Raw genomic sequence first — 26,391 nt, forward strand, 5'->3', positions numbered from 1 at the left:
AAAACAATTTCCAAGGCCAACTCTTCAGACAGGGATTGGACTGGACTGTGGGACATAAAGTGATACTCGTGAGGAGTGTGCCTCTTAGCTTAAGTAGATAAAAGAGACTAAACGGGCAGCTTCTGTCCAGAGGTGAGACGGCAAGGCAGAGAGGGTTAGGAGCTGACTGAATGGACATGGGGAATCAGGGGCGGAAAGGAGGAGTGCGCTGTCACAGTATGGGGAGAGCAGTTAGAGTCACATAACAATGTGCATATAAATTTTTGTATGGGAAAAAATTTAAAAAAAAGAATGTGGTGGAAAAAATCTCATACATTGTGGGGAATATAAAATGGAAAACATTTTGACAGTTTCTTATAAAACCAAACATGCACTTACTATATTACCCAGTAATTGCACTCCTGGGCGTTTATCTCGGACAAATGAAAACTAATGTTCACACAAAAACCCATGTATGAATGTTCATAACACCTTTATTTATAATAGTCAAAACCTGGAAACAACCCAAATATCCTTCTACAGGTGAATGGTTAAAACCAGCTGGTATATCTATACCATGAATATTCACAGTCAGCAGAAAAATAGAATGACCTGTTGATACCTCAAACAAACTGGATGAACCTCAAGGGAATTATGTTGACTGAAAAATGCCAATCTCAAAAGGTTACGTATTGTACAAGTCCATTCATATAACACTCTCAAAACGACAAAACTAGAAATGAAAAACAAGTTAGGGATGCTGGAGGGAGGGGTATGGGTGTTAACTACAGAACAGTAACACCAGGGAGATCTTTGCAGTGATAGAACAGTTGATTGATATTGGGTTGGTGGTTATGAAAATCTACACACAACAATGCCAATTTCCTGATTTTGATAATGTACTTTAATTATATAAGATGTAACCATTGGGAGAAACTGTAATATATCTTTGCAACTTCCTGTGAATCTATAATTTCAAAATAAAAAGTTAAAATACCAAACTGAAGACCTATAATCAAATGCAGTGAGTGAATCTGATTTAGAAAATCCAAATTATGAAATACATTTTAGGAAGTTGGGGAAATTTCAGTCTGGCTGTATATTAGATGATAATAGGGAATTATTGCAAATTTTCTTACTTGTGGTGATGGTATTTCTTATTTTGGAGAATATTCTTAAATGATGCATACTGGAGTGTTTTGATGTCTGCAACTTTCAAATTGTTGGGGTTTTTTGTTTTTTAAGTATGGAGAGAAAAAACAGCAAAATGTTAATTGTTGAATCTAGATGGAGGATACGGGTATTCATTGTACCGTTCTTTCCACTTTTCTGTACTGCTTAGTATTTTCAAAATAAAACGTTTTGGAGGAAATTATCAGGGCTTTCTACACATTACTGCTTTGACGCTTCAGGCTCCCGGGCGCGCGCCCGCTTGAGTGCCCCTTCCCAGCCTGGGGATGCCTGCTTCCTGGGACTCAAGGCCACAGATCACCCGCGCCTTCTTTCTATCACTTCTGTGCTCGCCCTTAGTCTGGGGCTGTATTGGATACCCATCGAGAAGAAAGCACCTCCGAGATTCCTAGAGAGACCGGCCGGGCGATTTGGGGAGCCGGAAGCCCATCCCGAGGCACTTCCTGTCCGGTCATTGTTCTCACACCGGTGGGCTTAGGGGTCCTGGCCTGTTGGTCTCCTGCGTCAGAGCCTGTGAGCTGCGGCTGGGCCTTCCCGCGGTGCACGGTGAGCGGGTCGTGGGGCGGGCACAAGTATCAGGAGCGGAGGAGGGACCAGCCCAGGGGCGGTGGTGTGAGGGACATCCCGCTGTGTCCTCCCACGAGAACCTTCGGGGACCCCAGCTCTCTGTCCTGGCGCGGCTCTGTACCACGCCTGCTCGGAAACCAGGCCCCTTCCTGCCGGTGGCCTGCCTCGGGGGAGAATGGATGCAGGACGCCCTAGGGGCCAGCCAGATCCTGGCGACGGGGCCACGAGGGTCCTGTAAGTGGAGAGGATAGATTGCCACGTTTGGAAATGGGAAAAGGGCGTTGGAAGGGAAGCCCTTGATACTAACCTGGAGGCAGATATGGGTCTTATCAGAAATCTGATAGGACTCGAGGAAGGCAATCCCACGTACATACCAAGTGGGACTAGTCTTAAGGGCTTTCCTGCAAGGTAGAACTCAGCTAGTCATGGAAAAAATAATCCTCCAGAATTAAGTTTTGACGCAGGAATGACAGTATTACGCTCTTCAAGAAATTCAGTATATTCAGTAAGTTAAATATGAATCGGCATATGATTTTCAAAGCTACAAAAGAGGGTTTAATAAAATTTAACATCCTTTTCTAATAAAACATCTAAAGAGGAATAGAAAGAAAAATTAAAATCTTTTCATAGAAGTCAGCTAAAATAGTAAGGCTATTTTACTCCTACTCACAAATCTAAAAAACAATAAGCCCTGCTGGCTTGGCTATGATAAAGGGGTACTGTTAAATTGGTGGTGGTATAATCTGGTGTGATCCTTTTAGAAAGCAATCTTGCAATACATACCAATCATAAAAATCGTTGAAACCAGCAATCATTCTGTTTATTCTAAAGGAATAATTTAGCAGAAGAAAAAATTGTTTGCCCAGAATTTTTAAATGTTAATTATTGAAAAAATAAACTGGAAACAATAAAAACTTTTTGCTAAAGGAATGGTGCATAAATAGGGAGTGGTTAAGTAAATTATTATATAACCATAATTTAGAGCACTATGCCATAAGACATAGATCTATATGTACCACATTGAAACGTCTGTAAGACTATTTTGGACGATGGGAATTGAGTTCAGGAAACAGACAATGCAGGTTGACAAACAATATTCAAGGATGATCTAAAGTATGTTTTTAAAAAGCAGTATGTGTGAAGGTGTATATCTCTGTATTTAAATCCAGAGAAAAGAGACTAGGATCCCCACTAGACTGATAATGTAGAGTGTGTGTGTTTGTGTGTGTTGTGTAGGACATATATTTAATTTTATATATTTCTGTAGTACTCGATCCTTTTTCAGTGAGGACAAAAATTTATCAATACCATAGATTATTGTGCAATTGTTAAAAAATAAGCATGAAGAATAGCAACATGAAAAATCTATTTTTCGTATATTAGAGGTCTCACAGGACATTTGGAAGATAATGAAAAGTGTAAAAAACAGAAAGAACCTCAAAACTACCTGTAATTATACCACCCAGAGATAATTAGTACTCCTAACATGTTGGTGTACAGACTCCCAGTCTTTTCCTTGAGATTCTTTTATCCACACTATTGTGTATCCTGGCAGTGCAAAATCTTTGTGTTGTAATATTCCTTCTTTAAAAACACTATGATGGCAATTATTAAAATACATATCCTCTGAGTCAAACAACAAGAAGGCTGATAAAATCATCATTGGTATGCTTGGAGATTTTCCCTTAAAAAAAAAAGTCTCAAATTCTATGATTGTACAGTGGTTATTCTTTGGAGGGGGACCTGAGGTGATTTTTTTTAAATCATTTTTTGTATTTTTCACGTTTTTTACAATAGAAATTTTAGTTTTATAATCAGAAAAAAATCAGTAAATATTATATAAAGCCATTTGTAATATGATTATTGAGGGGACAGACTGCATGTTTTCAGCCCAACCCCTTTCATCCTATGAAGGAGGAGAAAAACATTCCCTAGGCTAGAGTGGCAGCTGCCTGAGCACTGGCAAAATTAGCCTGTGGGCTAATTGGCATCCAGGCAAACCTCTGTTGGTGCTAATAATGTTTTCTGATTTCCCAGTAGACAGTATTCATCCTGACCCTTGGAAGAAGCTCAAGAAGAAGCTCTTGAAACCTAAAGATTAGATGGGGCTTGACCTCTGCTGGGCAGCCCCCAGCTATAGAAGTTCCCAGCTGAGCAGAGAAGATGACTGCAGAATTGAGAGAGGCTGTGGCCCTGGCCTCTTGGGGCCCAGTGACAGTGAAAAAGGAGGAGGAGGAAGAAGAAAATCTCCTGGGTCAGGTGTCCAGCCAACAACTGCACTCTGACAACATCAAAGCCTGGGCCCATGGGGAGGGTGCTCAGACAGGTCTTGATGCATCGGAACAGGAGGAAAAGGTAAATGATGGCCTGGGATGAAGGAGGGAAGACAGACCTGAAGACGATCTTGAGTGGTTTCTGGAGACTCTGCTTCCCCATCTGGAGTCTCGTTTCCTGGCTAGAACTCTGGCCTTTAGTCCTTTGGAATATAATAGAAATGTTTCTTTCTGATTGATGGGACATTCAGTATCTTCTGTAAACCTGTGGTTCTCAAACCTTGCTGTTCATTATGACTACCAGAAGAACTTTTTATAAAATCCTGTTACCCCTGCTGGGAGTTCCTGGGTGGTGCAGTTGGTTAAGTGCTAGGCAACTAACTGAAAAGTTGGTGGTTTAGACCTACCCAGAGACACCTTGGAAGAAAGGCCTGGCAATCTGCTTCGAAAAAGTCACAGCCATGAAAACCCTATAGAGTGCAGTTCTACTCTGCAACACATGGGATTGTCATGAGTTAGAATTGACTAGAAGGCGACTGCTTTTTGGTTTGGATGCCCGTGCCATACCGCATTCCAATAAATCAGAATCTGGGACCCAGGCATCTGTATTCCTTAAAGCTGTTCGGGTGATTCCAGACAGGGTTTGACAACTCCGACAGTGCTTCTCAAACTTTAATGTGCATAGGAATCACCTATTGCTATAGATGATCCTCATCACCTGGGGATCTTGTTGAAAAACACAGGAAGTCTGAGGTGTGGTCTGAGATTCTGCATTTTTCACAAGCTCCCAGGGGTGCTGATCCTACTGATCTGTGGACCACACTTTGAAAAGCAAGGCTGTAAACTCTGCTGTGGTCCCTAATGTTTTCAAAGACATCTCTTACCATTACTAACCAAATGGTGGCAGAGGTTCCCAAGAGCCTCTGTAATTATAGGATCAGAACCTTGCTTCTTTGATTCTTTAGACCCGAGAAAAGATTGTTCTATGAAAAATCTCCCCGGGGACTTTCTTGTCACATATTCACTGGCAGGTTAGATATGGAGGCTGGAGTGGACAAAGAGGTGAAATCAAAGTGACAGGTAAGAAGTGGCAGGCTTACTTCTCTGCTCAGCTCAACTTGGGGATTGGAAGAGACAGACTTCCTTTTCCTTTCCTGTTATGTTTTGTGGCCTCCAGGAATAGGTACCTGTGTTCTTGTCCTCAAGGCTCTGGTTGCTGTAATCATGTACCCCCTGCCACCACCACCATTCCCCTCATAAACTCACCTGTCCTGCTTGTCTCTAGGGTCAGAATATGTTCTGGGACATGGCAGTTATCCTGAAAGCAACACAGGAGGTGCCGGCTGGTTCACCTCTTGGCAGCTACTCATTACCTGGGGCCAACGGGGTGCCTGCTCAGGTGATCGTAGCCAAGAGTGAGATACTGGAGACTCATGGAGACATAACTTCTCTAGGTAAGTTCAACCCTCTGATTCAGCATCTGACCATTGGGGTTTCTCAGAGGCCGTGGGGGCCTAGTCTCCTAGTTTGAACAACAGGGAGTCTTCAGGTATTGAAAGTGTCAGGGAAAGTTGGATAGTGGAATGTTGAGAGATGCCTATGCATTTGTCAAAGGAAACGGTCCTTTTTTTCCCACACAGTCTCAAGACACCAGATAGACACTGGTGAACTCCGAATTCACCTTTTTATTGAGTTTATTGTTTAGCAGGTTTCATATCCACTCACACATGTAGACATATGTCCCCTTCGTATGCTTTGTGGTGACCATAGGTTGGTAAGCCTGCCAAGAGAAGATAGCTAAAGTAGAACAGGTGAGCTTTTGTGGTGATTTGAGAAAATGCAATGGAGATACTCTGTTTTCATAGCTCTTTTGTACAAATTTTAGATGATTTTGAGGGGCTGTGTCCACCATAATGACGTTCAAAACTAGGTCTTTATGGCAGATATTGATGGCTCATCTCCTGGTTCTCTCTAAGCCGGGATTCGGGGAAGGGAAGTTCATTCTACAAGTCTAACTAGCAGTGGTGGAACCGTGTCTTGGGAGAGTGACATGTAACCATGGGTCAAGAATGTGGTAACCCTGAGCCCTGTGTTGTAGGAGTGGTTACCTGGATCACTGGCAAGGCCTCTCTAGCACACACATTTTCTTTATCTGCATGAATACAGGGCTGTGTCTACATATTTTGAACCCTCCTCCCTAGTCAAAACCTTAGGCATTTGGGGACCAAACGACTTTCTTTAACCAATGCTGTGGGGAAGGTTAGGACCTCCACCTTTCATTTTTTTGTTGCTTCTTTAATTAGTATCCCCCAAATTCTCAGCAGCTTGTGTTCCCCACTTATAGTTTTCTGCTCCATTCTCTCTGGTGCTTTCCCCCGTGTGTCACTTCTTTTCTGTCTCCTTGCTTTATCCAACAGCTGCACCCATCCATCAGGAACGACCTCTATTTTCCTTCTCTGCCTCTTACCTCAAGACCCTATTTCCACCCAAGACTTAACCTTTCTGTGCTGCTACCTATTTCCATGGCCACAGGTAATGGTGGGAACACTGAGTTTAGGAATTAAGAAATCTGATTCTAGTTGCTGCGTGCGTCTGATAATTCTGACCTTTAGCAAGTCCCTTCTCTTTCTGTACCTCCATTTCCTGTTCTGTAAATTGGTGTGTATTCATTCCATAAATGTGGGATTTCTAGAGGCCTTACTATGTGCCAGGCAGTGTGATAGATGCTGATGATATAGCGGTGAATAAGACAGAGCCTGGCCCTTGTTTAGCTCCCACACAGATGGGGGAGAACAGCTTCATCTTGATGATAAAATCATATACATGAAAGTCCTTCGGAAAGTCCTTTGACATGGTATTGGATTTTTAATGTCTGAGGAAGTTTTATTTACAGTTTCCTGTGTTTTAATTAATGTTGAGTTTATTAAAGCTTTACATTAAAAAACCAAGTTTTAAAGCCTTTAAGCATAAGTTATTTTTGTTTCATTTATATATCTAAAAATATTTGTATTAAAAAGAGAACACTTACATTTTTTATTTAATTCATGTGAAGTTGCAAGTTACAGATTCAGATTTTTAAGCATTTAACTTGATCTACATATCAAATTTCCTTAACTATTTCAAAATAGAATTTCAAATTAATATATCAAATTCTTTAAAATATTTCAAATGTCTAAGCAGACTTACAAATCCTGTAAATAGAATCCTGATAAGCTCTTGTAAATCTAATGAATTGGACTTACAAATTTAGTAAATCAGATTACCTTACATGTCTCAGAACACTTATTCAGCAGCTCTGATAGCAGGCTCATTTAAGATTTTAAATCTCTTCTTTAAAAAAAAAAAAAATGAAAAATTATTGATTTTAAAAGATACTACTGCGCCTATGTTCTAGTTTCACCACTCGTCTGTCAGTTTGTCATGCTGTGGTGGCTTCTGTGTTGCTGTGATGTTGGAAGCTATGCCTCCGGTATTTCAGATATCAGCAGGGTCACCCATGGTGGACAGACTAGGAAGAAGGGCCTAGCAATCTACTTCTAAAAAAATTGGCCGATGAAAACCTTATGAATAACAGCAGAACATTGTTTGATATAGCGCTGCAAGATGAGCCCGTCAGTGTGGAAGAAACTCAGAATACAACTGGGAAAGAGTTGCCTTCTGAAAATAGAGTTAAACTTAATGACGTGGATGGAGTCAAGCTTTTGGGGCCTTCATTTGCTGTTGTGGCACGACTCAAAAGGAGAAGAAAACAGCTGCAAACATCCATTAATAATTGGAATGTGGAATGTATAAAGTATGAATCTAGGAAAATTGGAAGTAAAAAATGATATGGAACACCTAAAGATCCATATCCTAGGCGTTGGTGAGCTGAAATGGACTGGTGCTGGCCATTTTGAATTGGACAGTCATGTGGGCTACAATGCCGGGAATGACAAAATGAAGAGGAACGGTGTCGTACTCATAATCAAAAAGAACATTTCAAGATCTATCCTGAAGTACAGTGCTGTCAGTGATAGGATAGTATCCATATGCCTACAAGGAAGACCAATTAATATGACTATTATTCAGATTTTACACACCAACCACTAATGCCAAAGATAAAGAAATTGAAAATTTTTACCAACTTCTGCAGTCTGAAATTGATCGAACATGCAGTCTGGATGCATTGATAATTACTGGTGATTGGAATGCAAAAGTTGGAAACAAGAAGGATTGGTAGTTGGAAAATATGCCCTCTGGTGGTAGAAATGATGCCAGAGATCGCATGATAGAATTTTGCAAGACCAACGGCTTCTTCATTGTAAATACTTTTTTTCAACAACATAAACAGCTACTATACACATGGACCTCACCTGATGGAAAACACAAGAATCGAACTGACACATCTGTGGAAAGAGATGATGGAAAAGCTCAATACCGTTAGTCAGAATAAGGTCGGGGGCTGATTGCAGAACAGACTATCAATTGCTCATATGCAAGTTCAAGTTGAAGCTGAAGAAAATTAAAACAAGTCCACAGAAGCCAAAATATAATCTTGAGTATATCCCATCAGAATTTGGAGGCCATCTCAAGAATAGATTTGATGCATTGAAGACTAATGACTGAAGACCAGATGAGTTGTGGGATGACATCAAGGACATCATACATGAAGAAAACAAAAGGTCATTAAAATGACAGGAAAGACTGGACTCTCCATTAGCCTAGAACTGAAACCATTCCCGAAGACAACTCTTCAGACATAGATTAGACTGGACTATGGGACAAAAAATGATCCTCATGAAAAGAGTGCTTCTTAGCTCAAGTAGATACATGAGACTAAATGGACAGCTGCTGTCTGGAAGTGAGATGAGAAGCTAAAAAGGGACAGGAGCTGTTTTAATGGACATGGGAAATCGGGGGTGGAAAGGAGGAATGTGCTGTCACATTATAGGGAGAGCAACGAGGATCACATAGCGATGTGCATATAAATTTTTGTATGAAGAACTAACTCAAACTGTAAACTTTCACTTAAAGCACAATTGAAAAAAAAATAAAAAAACCAAAATGGATGTCAGAAGAGACTCTGAAATTTACTCTTGAATGTAGAGTAGCTAAAGTGAAAGGAGGAAATGATGAAGTAAAAGAGCCGAACAGAATATTTCACAGGGTGGCTTGAGAAGACAAAGTATTACAATGAAATGTGCAAAGACCTGGAGTTAGAAAACTAAAAGGGAAGAACGTGCTCGGCATTTCTCAAGCTGAAAGAAATGAAGAAAAAATTCAAGCCTCGAATTGCCATAGTGAAGAATTCTATGGGCAAAATACTGAACCATACAGGAAGCATCAGAAGAAAGTGGAAGGAATACAGAGCCACTGTACCGAAAAGAATTGGTCAACATTTCAACCATTTCAGGAGGCAGCATATGTTCAAGCATTGATGGTATTGAAGGAAGAAGTCTCAAGCTGCATTGAAAGCATTGGCAAAAAACAAAGCTCTGGGAATTGACAGAATACCAATTGAGATGTTTCAACAAAGGCATACAGCACAGCACGTAGGTGTTCACCTGTCTATTCCAAGAAATTTGGAAAACAGCTTCCTGGCCAACTGACTGGAAGAGATCTTTATTTGTGCCTATTCCAAAGAAAGGTGATCCAACAGAATACTGAAATTATCAAACAATATCATTACTATCACTCTTAAGTAAAATTTTGCTGAAGATCATCAAAAGCAGCTGCCGTAGTGTATTGACAGGGAACTGCCAGAAATTCAAGCCGGATTTAGAAGAGGACATGGAATGAGAGATATCATTGATGATGTCAGATGGATCCTGGCTGAAAGCAGAGAATACCAGAAAGATGTTTACCTGTGTTTTATTGACTATGCAAAGCCATTTGACTGTGTGGATCATAATAAATTATGGATAACATTACAAAGAATGGAAATTCCAGAACACTTGTGCTCATGTGGGACCTATACATAGACCAAGAGGCAGCTGTTTGAACAGAATAAGGGGATATCGTGTGGTTTAAAGTCAGGAATGGTGTACATCAGGATTGTAACCTCTCACCATACTTATTCAATTTGTATGCTAAGCAGATACGCAGAGAAGCTGGACTGTGTGAAGAAGAATGTGGCATTAGGGTTGGAGGAAGACTCATTAACAACCTGCAATATGCAAGTGACAAAACCTTACTGAAAGTGAAGAGGACTTGAAGCACTTACTGATAAAGATCAAAGACTAGATCTTTCAGTATGGATTATACCTCAATATAAAGAAAACAGAAATCCTCACAACAGGACCAATAAGCAACATCATAATAAACAGAAAATATTAAAGCTGCCAAGGATTTCATTTACTTGGATCCAAAATCAACACCCATGGAAGCAGCAGTCAGGAAATCAAATGACAGATTGCATTGGACAAATCTGTTGCAAAAGACCTCTTTAAAGTGTTAAACGGCAAAGATGTCACTTTGAGGACTAAGGTGCGCCTGGCGCAAGCCATGGTGTGTTCAGTTGCCTCATATGCATGCGGAAGCTGGGTAATGAATGAGGAAGACCGAAGAATTGATGCCTTTGAATTATGGTGTAGGCGAAGAATACTGAATATACCATGGACTGCAAGAAGAATGAACAAATCTGTCTTGGAAGAAGTACAGCCAGAATGCTCCTTAGAAGCGAGTGTGAGGAGACTTTGTCTCACATACTTTGGACATGTTATCAAGAGGGACTAGTCCCTGGAGAAGGACATCATGCTTGCTAAAGTAGAGGATCAGCAAAAAAGAGAAGGTCTGTTGATGAGATAGATTGACACAGTGGCTGCAACAGCGGGCTCAAATATAGCAAGGACTGTGAGAATGGGGCAGGACCTGGCAGTGTTTAGTTGTGTTGTACATAGGGACACTATGAGTTGCAGCTGACTCGACAGCACTTAACAACAACAACAATATTCTAGTTACACACAAAGTGAATTTTTAGTTCATTCATTTTTTTTGTACTTTCCTAGAAAAGATTACAGTAATCTTACCAGATCCCAAAAAAGGAAAATACCGTCTCAAGCAAGTGTAGGTTACAAGTCCCGGGTTACTGGCTAATTAATCTTTGGCCCAAGGAGATTTAAACTTGAGCACACACAGGATAGGCCTTTATTTTACTTGTGTTAGACTCTGGGTATTTGCTAAGACCATAGAGCTTACTTCATTCTTCTGATAAAACTGTTAAATAACCACTTACATTAAGACCTTCTAGGTTACAGTTGTACCCTGTTCTATAATAATTTTGACTTAAAGCATTATACAGATATTAGGAATTTTTTCTGTTAGTGGTGCTAATCTATTCAATAGTCTTCATCTTTCACATCTTTCTAATACAGGTAGTCCCCAGCTTACGACAGGGTTCTGTTCCGATGACTTTTATTAGTCGGTTCTGATGTAAGTCAAATACCTCTTCTTTTTTTTTTAGTTTTCATTTCAAAAGACAGCAGTGTTTTGAACAGTAAATCATAAATTTGAACATCTGCAAGTGAACATCTGAGAATGATATCAGCAAATTACGCACTGTAACATTGTACGTAGTACGTTACTAACAATAAGATGTGTTAAAAAAAAAGATAGTCATCAGTGCAGTTTGTTGTAACTCAAATATATCGTAAGTCGAGGACTACCTGTATTCTAAATTTGACAGTAAGGAGGGTAGGAGTGAAGATCAGGGGAGGGATTGCATTTGTGAACTCAAGTTTTCGTGGGCTCTGTTGCTGTGGGAGAGATGTTTTTGGTGGAGAATGGGAAGCCTCAGTGTCAGTGATGGAGAGCTAAAGAAAGGAGAAGGAAGTGAAAAGAAGCAAGGAAGATGTTAGAAGGGTGGGAAAATAAGGTGTGATGTAGATGATGAAGAATAGTAGCAAACATGAAAGAGAAGAAAGCATTGTGCAAAATAAAAGACAGGAAAGTGTGTAGGAAAAAAAATCAGAATATTTTACATACACACAAAGCTAAAATATAAACCAGGAGAAGAAGGTGACAAAGAGGAAGTAGGAGAAAGAGGTAGTGGAAAAAAATAAGATAGGAGAGAAGATACAAGATCAGCTAAACTAATCCTATTAAAAAAATGGGCAAAGGAAATGAACAGACACTTCACCAAAGAAGATATTCAGGCGGCCAACAGACACATGAGGAAATGCTCATGTTCACTAGCCATTAGAGAAATGCAAATTAAAGCCACAGTGAGATACCATCTCACCCTGGCATTACTGGCACAAATCAAAAACACTGGAAATAACAAATGTTGGAGAGGCTGCGGGGAGATGGGAACCCTTATGCATTGCTGGTGGGAATGCAAAATGATACAAGCATTTTGGAAAATGATATGGTGCTTCCTTAGAAAGCTAGAAATAGAAATACCATACGATCCAACAATCCCACTCCTAGGAATATATCCTAGAGAAATAAGAGCCATCACATGAGTAGACGTATGCACACCCGTGTTCATGGCAGCATTGTTCACAATAGCAAAACGATAGAAACAACGTAGATGCCCATCAACAGATGAATGGATAAACAAACTATGGTACATACATACAATGGAGTACTACGCAACGATAATGAACAATGATGAATCCGCGAAGCATCTCATAACATGGATGAAACTGGAGGACATTATTCTGAATGAAGTAAGTCAATCGCAGAAGGACAAATATTGTATGAGACCTCTCTTGTAAAAATTCATGAAAAAGTTTACACACAAAAAGTAACAATCTTTGTTGGTTATGAGGGATGGGGGTGGGGGGGAAATACTAAATAGACAGTAGATTAGTGGTAACTTTGAAGGGTGAGACAGTACACAGTACTGGGGAAGCCAGCAAACTTGTACAGGGAAAGGTCATGGAAGCTCCGTAGACACATCCAAACTCCCTGAGGGGCTGAATTGCTGGCCGGAGGGCTGTGGAGACCATGGTCTCGGGGAACATCTAGCTCAATTGGCATAACACAGTTTATAAAGACAATGTTCTATATTCTACCTTGGTGAGTAGCCATCTAAGATACTCCACCAGTCTCAACCCATCGGGAGCAAGGGAGAATGAAAAGAACAGTATACAAGGAAAAGATTAGTCTAAAGGGCTAATGGACCACAGCTACCAACGCCTCCACCAGACTGAGTCCAGTACAGTTAGATGGTGCCCGGCTACCACCACTGACTGCTCTGACCAGGATCACAACAGAGGTTTCTGGACAGAGCTGGAGAAGGGTGTAGAACAAAATTCTAACACACACAAAAAAGACCAGATTTACTGGCCTGAAAGAGACTGGAGAAACCCTGAGAGTATGGCCCCCAGACACCCTTCTAGCTCAGTGGTGAAGTCACTTCCAAGGTTCACCGTTCAGCCAGGGAGTGGACAGCCCCATAAAACAAAACGGGATTAATGAGGCACAGCAGTCCAGGGATAAGGACTAGAAGGCAGAAGGGGACAGGAAAGCTGGTGATAGGGGAACCCAAGGTTGAGTAAAGACAGTGTTGACATGTAGTGGGGTGGTTAACCATTGTCATAGGGCAACGTGTACTGTTTAATGAGAAACTCTTTTGTTCTGTGAACTTTCATGTAAAGTGAGACTAGCAGGACAACTGGAAGAACATAATCCATGTCACTGAATTGTGCATGTAGAAATTTTTGAAATGGTGTATCTTTGGCTATGTATATTTTCACCAAAAAAAAAAAAAAAAGGTCGAGAACAGAGAGTGTTGACATGTTGTGGGGTTGTTAACCAGTGTCATAAAACAATATGTGTATTGTTTTATGAGAAACTATTTGTTCTGTAAACGTTCACCTAAAGTACAATTAAAAAAAAAAAATAGAGCAGCTAAACTAAGGGGAGAAAAATGGAATAGATTAAAAAAGAGAGAGACATCAGCAAAGTAGGAATAGAGATAACCAGAAAGATTTTTCTGGCTGTCACATTCTAGTCTCTGCTGTATTCAGTGCTCAGACATTTCCTTTCTCCATCATTGCCCATCTTGTCTGAATCACTATGATAGCATTGCAGATTCCTATAGTTTTGACTGGGCAACCAAACTGGGCTGTTTTCCTGCCCCCCCCCCCCCATTGCTTTGTACCATCCTGTCCCTTCCACTCTTCTCACTGGGTGGAGGGTTGCCCTGGGCTCTGCCTCAGGATGCTTCCCTCCGGTGGATGCTAGATTCCCCTGCTGCAGTTGCAGCACGGTCTGCAGCTCCACAGCTCCTCTGCTTGCTTCTAAGCTGACAGCACCAATGGTAGTTCCTCCCTCCTCTGAAGGCCTGCTTCCGACTCCTGCTGGTCATCGTTTCATTGCCTTATTACCTGAGCAGTTTTGCTGAGCTGGGTTTAATTCAAAAACATGTATTAAGCTTTCTCTCTGCCAGTGATGGGCTGCACGGTGCACATTCCAGGTTCGGAGGTGGTGGGGAGGATGGAGAAGAGATAAACATAAAGAACGGTAATGTCACTGACAACAGAACCCCATTAGGGTTCTGAGGCATTCTAGAGCAGCCAGACAAAACTTTCAGAACTTTAGGATGTTTTGGTGTTCTCGTGAAGCAGGCTATGCACATCTCAAACTAAAAAATGTTCAACTTTTCTTGACACAAGTCTAGGCTGTTTACTACATTCAGTTTCTTTCTTAACACTTCTAGTGAAATCCTCTATTTCCATAGTAACTCCTGTTCCCTAAGGGTTCATCTTTCCTCCTGGACCCCTGGCACTTTGGTCCACAGCACTATCAGTCAGTCAGGCTGAAAGTCACCGCAGACTCACACAGCCCTTCCTGTGTTACAGGCACTGTTCTGAGCAGTTTGTATAGAGTAACTCAGTCAACCCTCTCATAATCTTATGAGGTAGATACTGTTATTGACCCTGTTTCAGAGATAAAGACATTGAGGCACAGAGAACTTAAGTAAGTGGGCCAAAGTCACGCAGCTGTGAAATGGTAGAGCAGAGATTCAAACCCAGGTAGCCTGGCTCCAGAATTCATGTTCTTATCATCTATGCTGCACAGCCTCAGTGTTCCAGATTCTTTTGCCTGCTGTGGCCCTCTTGTCATCCAGGTAGGAAATAAGGGAATAACCCCAATTAACTTGAGGGCTTTAAGCAAATTCACACTAAGTAGCTGAAGTAAGAAGGCAAGGCTGGGAGAGGCTGGTGTCCTTCATAAACCAAAAAAGAAAAACACCAAACCCATTGCTGGCAAACTGATTCCAACTCATAGCAATTTTGTAGGACAGAGTAGAACTGCCCTGTAGGGTTTCTAAGGTGGTAAATCTTTATGGAAGCAGACTGTTGCATCTTTCTCCCGTGGAGTGCTGGTGGCTTCAAACCACTGACCTTTCGATTAGCAGCTGAGCACTTAACCACTGCGCCACTGGGGCTGTTAGTGGCATTCATAGGCAGTCTTAATTGTAAGATAAGTCATCTGGGAGGAGAGCTGTCTAGAGAGTGGCCTTCCCTGGCCTGAGGCAGTGGGTTTACCGTCTCACGGAGGTAAGCAGAAGTGCTGGAAAGACCATGAATCGGGAATCTGCTCTAGGTGGGGGGGAGGGTACAGATCCAGCAGAAGAACCTACTGAAGAGAGGTAACATGAGAAGGGACTCTTTTTTTTTTTGGATGAAGTCACTTTTGAGAGACACTGAAGTCACTTCTTGACCTTATGTCTTGATCCTACTTTTTTTCTAGACCAGAAAAACTTGACATTTGTATTTTCTTTTCCTTGTTTCAGATGCTGAAATCAAGAACCCGCAGTCATTGATTCTAAAAACTGAGATGTGTGATGAAGCAGAAAAACCCTTCATAATACCAGGAAGAATCCAGAAAGCTGACCCTGAAGAACCTGAGTTAGGAGAAGCCTGTGAAAAGGGGAACTTGTTAAAGAGGCAAAGAATCAAGAGGGAAAAGAAAGATTTCAGACAAGTGACAGTGAAGGACTGTCACTTCCCTGAAAGCCTCAAAGAAGAGGGAGACCAGAAATGGCAGAATTCTGGGGAAAGATACAACCTTAGTTCTAGCCCTCTTAAAAATCAGAAAATCCAACCTGGGCAGAAACCTTTTACATGTAATGTGTGTGGGAAGGGCTTTAGTCAGAGTGCAAACCTCGTGGTGCATCAGCGAATCCACACTGGAGAGAAACCGTTTGAATGTCATGAGTGTGGGAAGGCCTTCATTCAGAGTGCAAACCTTGTTGTGCATCAGAGAATCCACACTGGACAGAAACCTTATGTTTGCTCAAAATGTGGGAAAGCCTTCACTCAGAGTTCAAATCTGACTGTGCATCAAAAAATTCACTCCTTAGAAAAAACCTTTAAGTGCAATGAGTGTGAGAAAGCCTTCAGTTACAGCTCACAACTTGCTCGGCACCAGAAAGTCCACATTACCGAAAAATGCTATGAATGTAATGAGTGTGGGAAAACATTTACTCGGAGCTCAAACCTCATTGTCCACCAGAGGATCCACACTGGGGAGAAGCCCTTTGCCTGTAATGATTGTGGCAAAGCCTTCACCCAGAGTGCAAATCTTATTGTTCATCAGCGAAGCCATACTGGTGAAAAGCCATATGAGTGTAAAGAGTGTGGGAAAGCCTTTAGTTGTTTTTCACACCTAATTGTGCATCAGAGAATCCACACTGCAGAGAAACCTTACGACTGCAGTGAGTGTGGGAAAGCCTTCAGTCAGCTCTCTTGCCTTATTGTCCACCAGAGGATTCATAGTGGAGACCTTCCTTACGTGTGTAATGAGTGTGGGAAGGCCTTCACGTGTAGCTCGTACCTGCTTATTCATCAGAGAATCCATAATGGGGAAAAACCTTACACGTGTAATGAGTGTGGCAAGGCCTTCCGGCAGAGGTCGAGCCTCACCGTGCACCAGAGAACCCACACTGGGGAGAAGCCCTACGAATGTGCAAAGTGTGGCGCAGCTTTCATTTCTAACTCGCACCTCATGAGACATCACAGAACCCATCTTGTCGAGTAACACACAGATGAAGAGAAAGACCTCCAGGCATTGATCATTACCTACGACCCCCCAAATTAGACACCTCTTCGCCGGTTTCTTCCTCCCTTGAGAAAAACGAGGCCTTCTATGTCCGTAAAGGCTTATGTTTTCTAGAATGCAGTACAATACACAAGATAAACATTTCAGAAGCTAACTTAAAAAGGAAAACTAAGAACTTAAAGGCAAGGATTTATTTTTTTTAACTGTACCCTAAAATGGAATGTGCCCTGAAATGAAATGTGGCTTTCTTAGGGTAAAGATTCTCATCTGGGGAAAAGCCTTTTTTGCTTAATTTTGTTTTTAAAAACTTTGATAACTTCTTAAGCAAACAGGCAGGTTACTGGTTTCACTCTGGAGCTAAGTTCAACTGGTTGAATTCTGGAGCTCTGAGCCTTGTATTCTAATATTTCAAGTTAAGCAGTGTCTAGTTAAGGAGACCCATTGGGGTAGCAATTCAACAACAACCCACTTATGAAAGTTTATAAGCTTTCCATTCCTTAGGTAATTTTAAAAAAACAAACCAGCCAAAACAAAAATATTAACTGTCTACTGCTCATAGAATGGACAAAAGTAGGAAATAGCCTTTTCTCTCATGTCTGTGCCTCCTAAACCTTGGTGTGGTAAAGCTCTGGGGACCTCTGACCAGTGTCTTCTGTCCACTCCCCATTCTGCATGGCTAAGCACTCGAGGATGGATGGAGACACCACACAGTGGCCACCAAGGCTGCTGGACTGTATTCATTTGCTAAAATTAAAACAATCCCCAAGTACCATCACATTCTATTTGTATGAGATGCTACTGGCAGCCCCCTTCCCGGATAAGAGTCAAAGAATAAAGCTTGCCTAGTGGCATGGCTGAGTTGTCTCTGCTCTCATTCTGCTCAGGCCCAGCCAGGGCCCAGTTTGGGTGTCAGTCTCATCTTCTGGATGGTCTTTAAAGGAAATGGCAGAGTTCTTCTAATTCTGAGAGGGCCAACGAGGGATGTGAAAGGTGAGGGAGGAGGCAGGGTGGGGCTCCTAAGATCTTAATTTGGATTTTGAGAAGTTCAGAGATGTTGGAATATGGGAACTTTTAGAAGTATGAAAAAATTGGCTAAGGTAGGCTAAGCCTTATTTTGAGTAAAGCCTTGACATTAAACCTTTATTTCTGAAAAAATAATTTATAAAACTATGCAATAGGTAGTGTTAGGTAATAATATTGCCTTGTATTTATATAGAACTTTATTCTTTGTTGTGTACGTTTATGTATAGAATGATGGTACCTAGCATTTACTTCATGCTTTCATGTAGATCATTTGCCAGTAGTCCTTGTAACACTGAAGGAGGTGTGTGCCCCCATTTACCTGAGAGTGGTCATTTAACTGACAGATCGCTAGCAAGTGGTAGAGTCCATATTCAAGTTGAGGACAGATTCTCTGTTCTGCCATGCTGCTAGTCTGTAGCTGTAACCACTTGTCATCTCCATCCAGACCTGTGGGGGAGCACCAGAAGGGGGCGTGTAGTCTTCGTTTTCAGGTGAGGAAGCATCGGTGACTAATCTTGGGGTGTGCTTAGGCAGTGTGACCTGAAAGCAGGAAATCCGAGGATTGGACTCTGGGTCTCCTGATCCCTAGGTTTTTCTCCCCTCCATTCCAGTGGCTCAGCATGTAAAGTGCAATAAGCAGTCTGGTGCAATTCTCATGCAGAAGTCCCATACAATTATTGTCCCATGTTTGTAATACTAAATATCAACATGGTAATTTACAGAGCACTTTCACATATAGAAAGCATATGTGAAAATGCTTGTTTATTTCTTGCCGTTTTTCCCCTTCCAACCACAGTCTTTTATCAAAGCATGTGCAACTTCTTTTCCTAGTTTCCCTCTAAATCATAGGCACAAATACAGGAAATCAAAAGGATTTAAAGTTGAGAATTAAAAGTGCCCATGCCCTCACTGACCATGACAGTTCATGACTCTGTTTCTGTCCCCCTGTGTCTGAGAGTGGAGGAACCCAAAGGTAACACCATGTCTGTGCTGAGATTAGGGAACAAGTTAAGTTTTCTCTCTGATAAGGAAGCTTAGAACAAAGGGAGAGAGGTCTGAAGCTTTGGAATAGTTATGTGACCATGACCCACCAAGAGGCCAAAAGTGTACTGGAAGGTAGGAGATGGAATTTATGACCATTTAGACTGCTAAACTCTTATAGTTCACTGTCATATTCATCCTTATCATTGAATACTCAGCCATTGATGATTTTGGTTTCCTGGCTAAAGGTTTCCATTAATAGGTAGTTCAGACAACTTGTCCAGGTGTTCCTGATGCAAAGCTAGGTTTGAGAATTAACTGACCTAACCTTACCTTAAAGCAGTGGTTTTTAACCTTTATCACAGGTTAGACCCACCTAGGGCACTTTTTAAAATTTCTATTCCCAAGCTTTGTTTTTTTTAAAAAAAAACTAGGTGGTTGCAATATGCAGCCAAGGTTATGTGCCACTGCTTATAATCAAATGGGGGGGGGGGGTGCTGAGTGGCCCTACTATAAGGATATATATGGGAAAGTGTTATATGTGGTTTCAGCAAAACAGGACACGAACTCCCCATTGACTGGATGTTGAAGACCTTTGACTATTAGATGTTAAATTCTAAGACCAAACTTACTGTTTTAATTTTATTTTAATTGACTATACCAAATATTTAATTTATATGAGCAAACTAGATTTTACATAACATTTATGTTTCTCATTCAACAAAATGACTTTTTACGTTTTGACTTGTATTTCATCTCTGGATCTGGGTTTCCACAAACCTCCACCCAGGTTCAAAACCTGCCCCGCCCCGCCCACCCCCCACATCCTGCACAAATCATGAGAGCTTAGTGGCTTATTAGATTCAGATTCTTCCCCCACTAATTACAACTCTCCCTCCAAACTTGAGTTTAGTTGTAGCCCTCAAAATAAATTATAACCCACCATTTTCTTTATGGTTTCTAATAGGGCAGGCGTGACTACCCCTCATGATCAGAGTTGGCTTAAGTTTTCTCGTTCCTGTGGGTCACCTCCCTTCCCTGTTGGCTGGTCTTGCTAGAAGTGGATGGAATTTTGAAGCCTCATTTTCTTAAATTGCCAAGAGCTATCACTTAGTTCATCCCACAAAGAGTTGTGTGCCAGGCCTGGTTATGGGCATTAGGGGAAGAGCCATAAAGCCTGTCCTAACCCTCCAGTGAGCCAGCAGGTGTGGAAGTGGAGCACAGTGACATGAAGTCATGTACAGGTCTTTGGGAGCACAAGAGAGAAAGACTTCCTCACACGTACACATACACACTCAAACATAACCCTGAATTCATTTCTTGGAGTTCAGGAAAAGGTGTTGTCCATCAAAGCTAATCCCTCTTCTGTGCTCTTGATCCCCTCCCTTTCTTGCCTTTCCCACATCTGTTGCTTTGTCACTTCTCCATCCATGCCTCATCTTTCTGGGGTCACAAGACCCTATGAGAACTTGATGGAGGTTGTGGGTCCTCTCCCTGAGAAATGCACATTGCATGTATAGTTTTGCATGTTTGTGGGGCTGTACAGGCTCTCTGGAGCCAATCCATGGATTCTCTAGGGTGAAAAGTCTCACCTGGGAATGTAATACATAGTTTCCTGCGACGATTTTAAAAAAAGGATCAGACTATGGAATTTCTAACGATGTCACCCAGACACATGACCTTTTAAATCTTGCTTCTCCTGGGTTCCCTTCCTTAACAAATGACAACATTATCCCCACTCCCTGAAGCACCCAGACTGGAAACCCAGAAGGCATCTCTGGCTTCCTATGTATCAATCATTCATTCCAAAAATATATAATGTGCACTTGCCTTGTGGCAGACATTGTGCTAGATTCTGAGGCACCAAAGCAAACAACATATACCAAAGCCTGTTCTCATGTCACTGTGGGAAGAATGTCCAGATTTCTTAATATGATTTACTGAGCCCTTCATAATCTCTTCGCAGCATCATCCCTTCCCATTCACCCTTCACTGCAGTCTAGAGGCACGTGCTTGACCTCTGTGCCCTTGCACAGACAGTCCTTGGCACCTGTAGTACTTCACCACCTGCTTTGCCTAATCTTGTTTCTTTAAGATTTGGCTCAATTCCCATCTCTGGGAAACCTCTGACTGCTTCCTGACCAAGCTGGATTGGGGCCCTTCTGAACATTTAGAATTATCAAAGAGCATGATGTGATGATATGTATCCAGAGTTTTGCTTTATGTTTGAAAGTGAAATCTGGATTCAAAATTGTACGTATATACAGTTCTCGTATGCTGTTACTGTTACATATGCTATATGCACTTTAAAAGCATGTGGGTAAGTTACCCCAAGGAAATACAACAAAATGTTATAAGTGGCTAGGTGACTAGTTCACAGCCGTACAGACGGTAAATTGCAGAGCTTAGACTCAAACCCAAGTCCTCTGGATGATGGGGTTATGGGTGATTAAAAGTTGTTTTAAAAAATAATTTTCATTTTTCTATAAGGAGCAGGAATTTTATAATCAGGAGAAAATAAATTATTGCATTTATATCTTTAATTTTACTGTAGTAACTATAGACATTATCTTAATTCCCCACTTTGTAAGATGTGGAATGTAGTCTTCACTTCCTTCCTTCCCCCATATTCCATTACCCTGCTTCTGATATTGTCAAGTCTGATCATTCTTGCATTCTATTCTGTAATCATAGTCTTCTGTGTTTATTGGTTCATTCAAAAAGTTGAAAATAAATAGTGTGGATGTTGTAAATATTGTTCACTGCAGATTTAAGTATCATAGTATGGTTATATTTCCTTTTGGGAACAACTTTCTGCTCTTGCTAACATTTTTAGTTGCATTGTATTAGTTGCTTTTTGTGTATCCTCAATTATTTTCGAATTCTCCATCCAATTAGATATTCTGTTGAGTCCTCTTTTTTCTGGATATGTGCCTTCCAGGGACCTCCAGCCTCCTACTCCAGTATGTCCTTGATGTTCATTCTGCTGTTCAGTTGTTATACCGGGCTCCATTTTGTCCTGCATTCTACATCTTCTCTTTGTTTACTCCCTCATTTCACTGCAGCACATATTCAAGTCACTTGAAAGAAAGGGTATGTGCAAGAAATAATTGTTGAGTATATATCTAAACGTCTTTCTCTGTCCTCATACTCGGTTGATAGTTTGGCTGTGGAATTCTAGGTTGAAAATCACTCTCCTAAAAGTTGGAAGGCCTTACTAATGACTTATGGCACCCACCATTGCTAATGAGGTGTCTGATTCCAGTGTGGTTCTTTTTTGACAATCAGCAAACAGTATATTATTGTATCTTTTTCCCCACCCCAGTGTCTGGAAGCTTTTTAAGCCTCCTCTTGGTGTACTGAGTTCCATAATGTGCTTAATGGAATTTTTTAATCTAGTGACTCAAGTACTTCTACTCTTGAAAATTTTGTGTGTTTGTATGACAGTTCTCCCTTTCCATATTTTTTTCTGTTTCTACTCTTTCTGGAGTCCTTGTCCATAAAATGTTGGACCTTATCTTAGTCATCTAGTGCTGCCATAACAGAAATACCACAAGTGGATGGTTTTAATGAAGAGAAGTTTATTTCCATATAGTCAAAGTAGGCTAAAAGTCCAAATTCAGGGCATCAGCTCCAGGAGAAGGCTTTTGCTCTCTGTCGGCCTTCTTCTCTTCAGTGTTCCCCTGGACTAGGAGCTTCTCTGTGCAGGGACCCTGGTCCAAAGGACGCGTTCTGCTCCCGGCACTGCTTTCTTGATGGTATGAGGTCCCCCTCTCACTGCTCACTTGTGTCTTTTATGTCTTAAGAGATTGCCTCAGGACACAATCCAGTCTTGTAGATCAGGTCCTGCCTTACTAACACAACTGCCACCCATCCTCCCTCATTAACATCATAGAGGCAGGTTTATAACATACAGGAAAATCACACAGTACCAGGAATCATGGCCTAGCCAAATTGATACACACATTTTTTGGGGGACATAACAAACCATGACAGACGTCCTGGATTGATCCTTTATTACTTTCTCTCCCATTTCTGTTTCCTTGTCTTCTTTCTGAGAGAGTCCCTGTGTTATATGTCAAGCTTTCCAATGAATTTTTTTTTTATTATGGCAGTAATTAATTTCTAAGAGGTTTTTCTTGTTTTCTCTGTGTTCCTTTTTTATAACGTACAGTTCTTGTTTAAGGATACCCCACAAATATCTCTGAGTTAAAGCCTTTTCTGTCACCTGAATTATCTTCTCCTTCCTTCACAGGGCAATTAACCCAATTGCATGGTAGTGGGATTTACCCACTAAAAGGCTCCCTTCTAGGTTTATTGGTGGGTATCAGGATATTTCTCTGGAGACCTCAAAATGCCAGAAAGCTGACATCTCTTGTCTGGGGCTTATAGATTTCTTTGGGAAAAGAATCCTCTGATGTTTTTATCTGAGATTTGGCTATTGTAAGGGCTTAGAGGAGTGGGAGAGAAGAGTCAAGTGTTTTTTTTTTTTTTAATTGTTTTATTGTGGTAAAAATACATTTGTCAATTATATAGGAACCTTAGGGGGCAGTGAATTTATGTTAATGGGGGAGGAACAACTTAGAAAAAGAGTGAGAATGGTCACACAACTCGAAGAATGTCATAAATGTCACTAAATGGTACATGTAGAAACTGTTGAACTGATGTATGTTTTGCTGTGTATATTCTCAACAATAACAACGAAATATATAAAACTGAAAATACTTATGACAACATTTGACGTTTTATACATGTACATTGATTTTACGTGTACAGTGACATTGATTATATTCATCATGTTGTGCAACCATCACTATCCATTTCCAAATTATTCTACCGCCATTAACAGAAACTCATTATCCCCAAACAATGACTCTGGCTTTCCCTTCCCTCCCATTCCTGGTAACCACTAACAAGATTTGGTTTCTATACATTAGCTTGTTCTATATATTTCATATATGTGGGATCATATAATAGCTGCCATTTTATGACTGACTGCTTTCAGCCTAATGTTTTCAAGGTTCATCCATGTTTTAGCATGTATGAGAACTTCATTTCTCTTTAGGGCTGATAGGCCATTGTATGTAGCCTATTTTGTTTATCCATTCATCTGTTGATGGTCATTGAGGTTGTTTCCACCTTTTGGCTAGTGTGAATAGTGCTGCAATGAACATTGTTCTATGAGTTTTCTGTTGCAATCCTCCCTTCAATTCTTTTGGCCATATACCTTGGGTAAGAGTCTGGTGTTCTTATACAGACTTTCAGTTAGTGTTCTCGTTTTTAGCCTCATGTCTCCCTCCCACCCTTCATTGTACCTGGGGTTTCCAGGTCCCAAGTCTCTCTGTGGTTGTGCAGGATAGATCATCTACCTCCTTCGGTTGTGTCACCCTCAGCAAGTTCTCCAAGCCACCACTTCCTCCACCCAACTTTCTCAGTTACCACTTGTCCATTTCCATCTTCCAGAAATGTGTTGAAACCCCTTATCCCATTATTGTTATCTGTATATTTAAAACCATTTTAATCCATTATTATCATTTTAGGGGAGCTAAACCATTTTTCAAAAAATGCTGATAACTGCTTTTAAAAAGCTATTCTAAAAATGAATAGTTGGACAAAGATTTATATACATGTCAGTGTTACTTATTTTACAAAAAAATGGAAACAAAATGACTAACAATAGGGAACTGATGATGGAATATTATGCAACCACTAAAACTCACATTTGAAAGAATATGTAGTAATAGAAAATTCTCACAATATTAAGTGAAAAATGTAAAGTACAGAATAAAATTGTGTGGACAGAGCCCAGTTTTCTAAAATGTACAGCATAGAGAAGACCGGAAGGAAATAAACACATCAGGTGTTAACAGTGGCTAAATTTTCCTGCTTATGTACATTTTCTACAGTGAACCTGAGTTACTTGTATGATCAGGTGGGAAAAAGTTACTAAAAGAAAAAGATCAGGGCTTGTTCGGAGAGTGATGAGATACAAGCCATGGGAGTGGGGAGCAGCAGAATAAGGATTTGGAGAAATAAGGTGGTCAGTTACCAAGGACCTAATTCCAGGTGAAGGAATTAAGCCAAGGAATATATGCAACCCGTGTAAAAAGTTCAGTGGTACAAAAGTATACAATGGAAAGTTAAGTCTCTCTCCCACTCCAGACAGCCTACCCACCCCAGTGTTAAATTTCTTGACGTTCCTTCCAGAGATAGTCTGTGCATTTATAATCTTATGTCCCCGCCCCCAACACTTCTTTAGACACAAAGGGGAGATTACAATACACACTGTATACATCTTGCTTTTTTCACTTAGTGTGTCTTGGAGATGGTTCCATATTAGCATATATGTTCTACCTCATTCTTTTTCTTTTTTCATAGTTGTATGATATTCTATGGTATGGATGTACCATAATTCACGTAGTGAGTCAGTCCCCTATTGGTGATCATGAAGGTTCTTTCTCATGTTTTGCTATTACCAACTGTGTGGTCAACATCCCTGCACACTGCCCTTGGCATGTGTGTGAGTTTATCTGCAGGATAAGTTGCTGAATCAAAGGGTAGGTGCAGTGGATATTTTGGTAAAAATTGCAAATGTGGTTCCCAGTATGTATATAAAAACGCCTGTTCCTCTGAATGCTTTATAATACTATATACATATATATGTATATATTGTGTGTGTGTTTTCTGATCTGATAAAAATGCCCTTTCATGTTTTAATTTGCATTTAATTATGAGTGAGTCTGAGTATCTTAATTCCGTATTTAAAAGCCATGTATATTTTGTTTTTCTGTTGCTTGCTCATCTTTTTTAGCAGTTTTTCCGTTAAAAATTGATTTCTACAAGCTTTCTATGTAGTAAGGAAATGATCCTTCTTATCTGCCAGATGTGTTGCAAATATTTCCCCCAGTTTATTGTTAGTCGTTTTAGTTTACTTTGTAAATTTTCGGATATTTTCCATTTAATGTCGAATGAAAGACTTCCCCTCTTCTAGATTATACATTCTCTCATGCTTTCTTCTATTACTTTGAGATTAGTCCATATGAAATTATTTAGGAATAAGGAACGAGTTGGGTCCTGGCCTTGCCTCCCGCCCTTTCCTCCCAGGGTCCAGCTGAAGAAACCTAGCAGGAGAACTACAAAGATAAAGACCCTCCAGGCTTCCTAGAGCAGCCGGGCCAGAAGCGGGCAGCGAGGCTCTTCCGCCCCAGCCGTGGGTGGGGGTCCTAGCTCGGCCGGTGGGCGGTGCCGCCTCCTCGCGCCGGCGGTGAGCGCGATTCGGCGAGGGGAAAACGAGGGCGGGGATGGGAGGACTTGGGAGGAGATGAAAGAGAGATGTAGGAGCAGGGGCTGTAGCCTCGGACCTAGTCGGGGCGTACGGGCAGAG

The 26,391-nt window shown here is 41.0% G+C and overlaps 1 protein-coding gene across 1 annotated transcript in view; it reads left to right on the plus strand.

Annotated features, from left to right (window-relative positions):
• The first annotated feature begins 1,629 nt into the window (after window positions 1–1,629).
• The window catches only part of LOC101359063 (zinc finger protein 501), a 68,170-nt gene continuing 43,408 nt past the window's right edge, over window positions 1,630–26,391 (plus strand). Inside the window, exons 1-4 of the mRNA XM_004368445.2 lie at window positions 1,630–1,716; window positions 3,778–4,092; window positions 5,296–5,464; window positions 15,736–17,270. Of these exons, the coding sequence (XP_004368502.1) occupies window positions 3,901–4,092; window positions 5,296–5,464; window positions 15,736–16,982 (1,608 nt within the window). The 5' untranslated portion in view covers window positions 1,630–1,716; window positions 3,778–3,900 and the 3' untranslated portion in view covers window positions 16,983–17,270. Of the gene's footprint in view, window positions 1,717–3,777; window positions 4,093–5,295; window positions 5,465–15,735 lie in introns of the transcript that reaches the window.

This window comes from Trichechus manatus, unplaced genomic scaffold (assembly GCF_000243295.1).
Source record: "Trichechus manatus latirostris isolate Lorelei unplaced genomic scaffold, TriManLat1.0 scaffold00001, whole genome shotgun sequence".
Taxonomy (NCBI): Eukaryota; Metazoa; Chordata; class Mammalia; order Sirenia; family Trichechidae; genus Trichechus; species Trichechus manatus.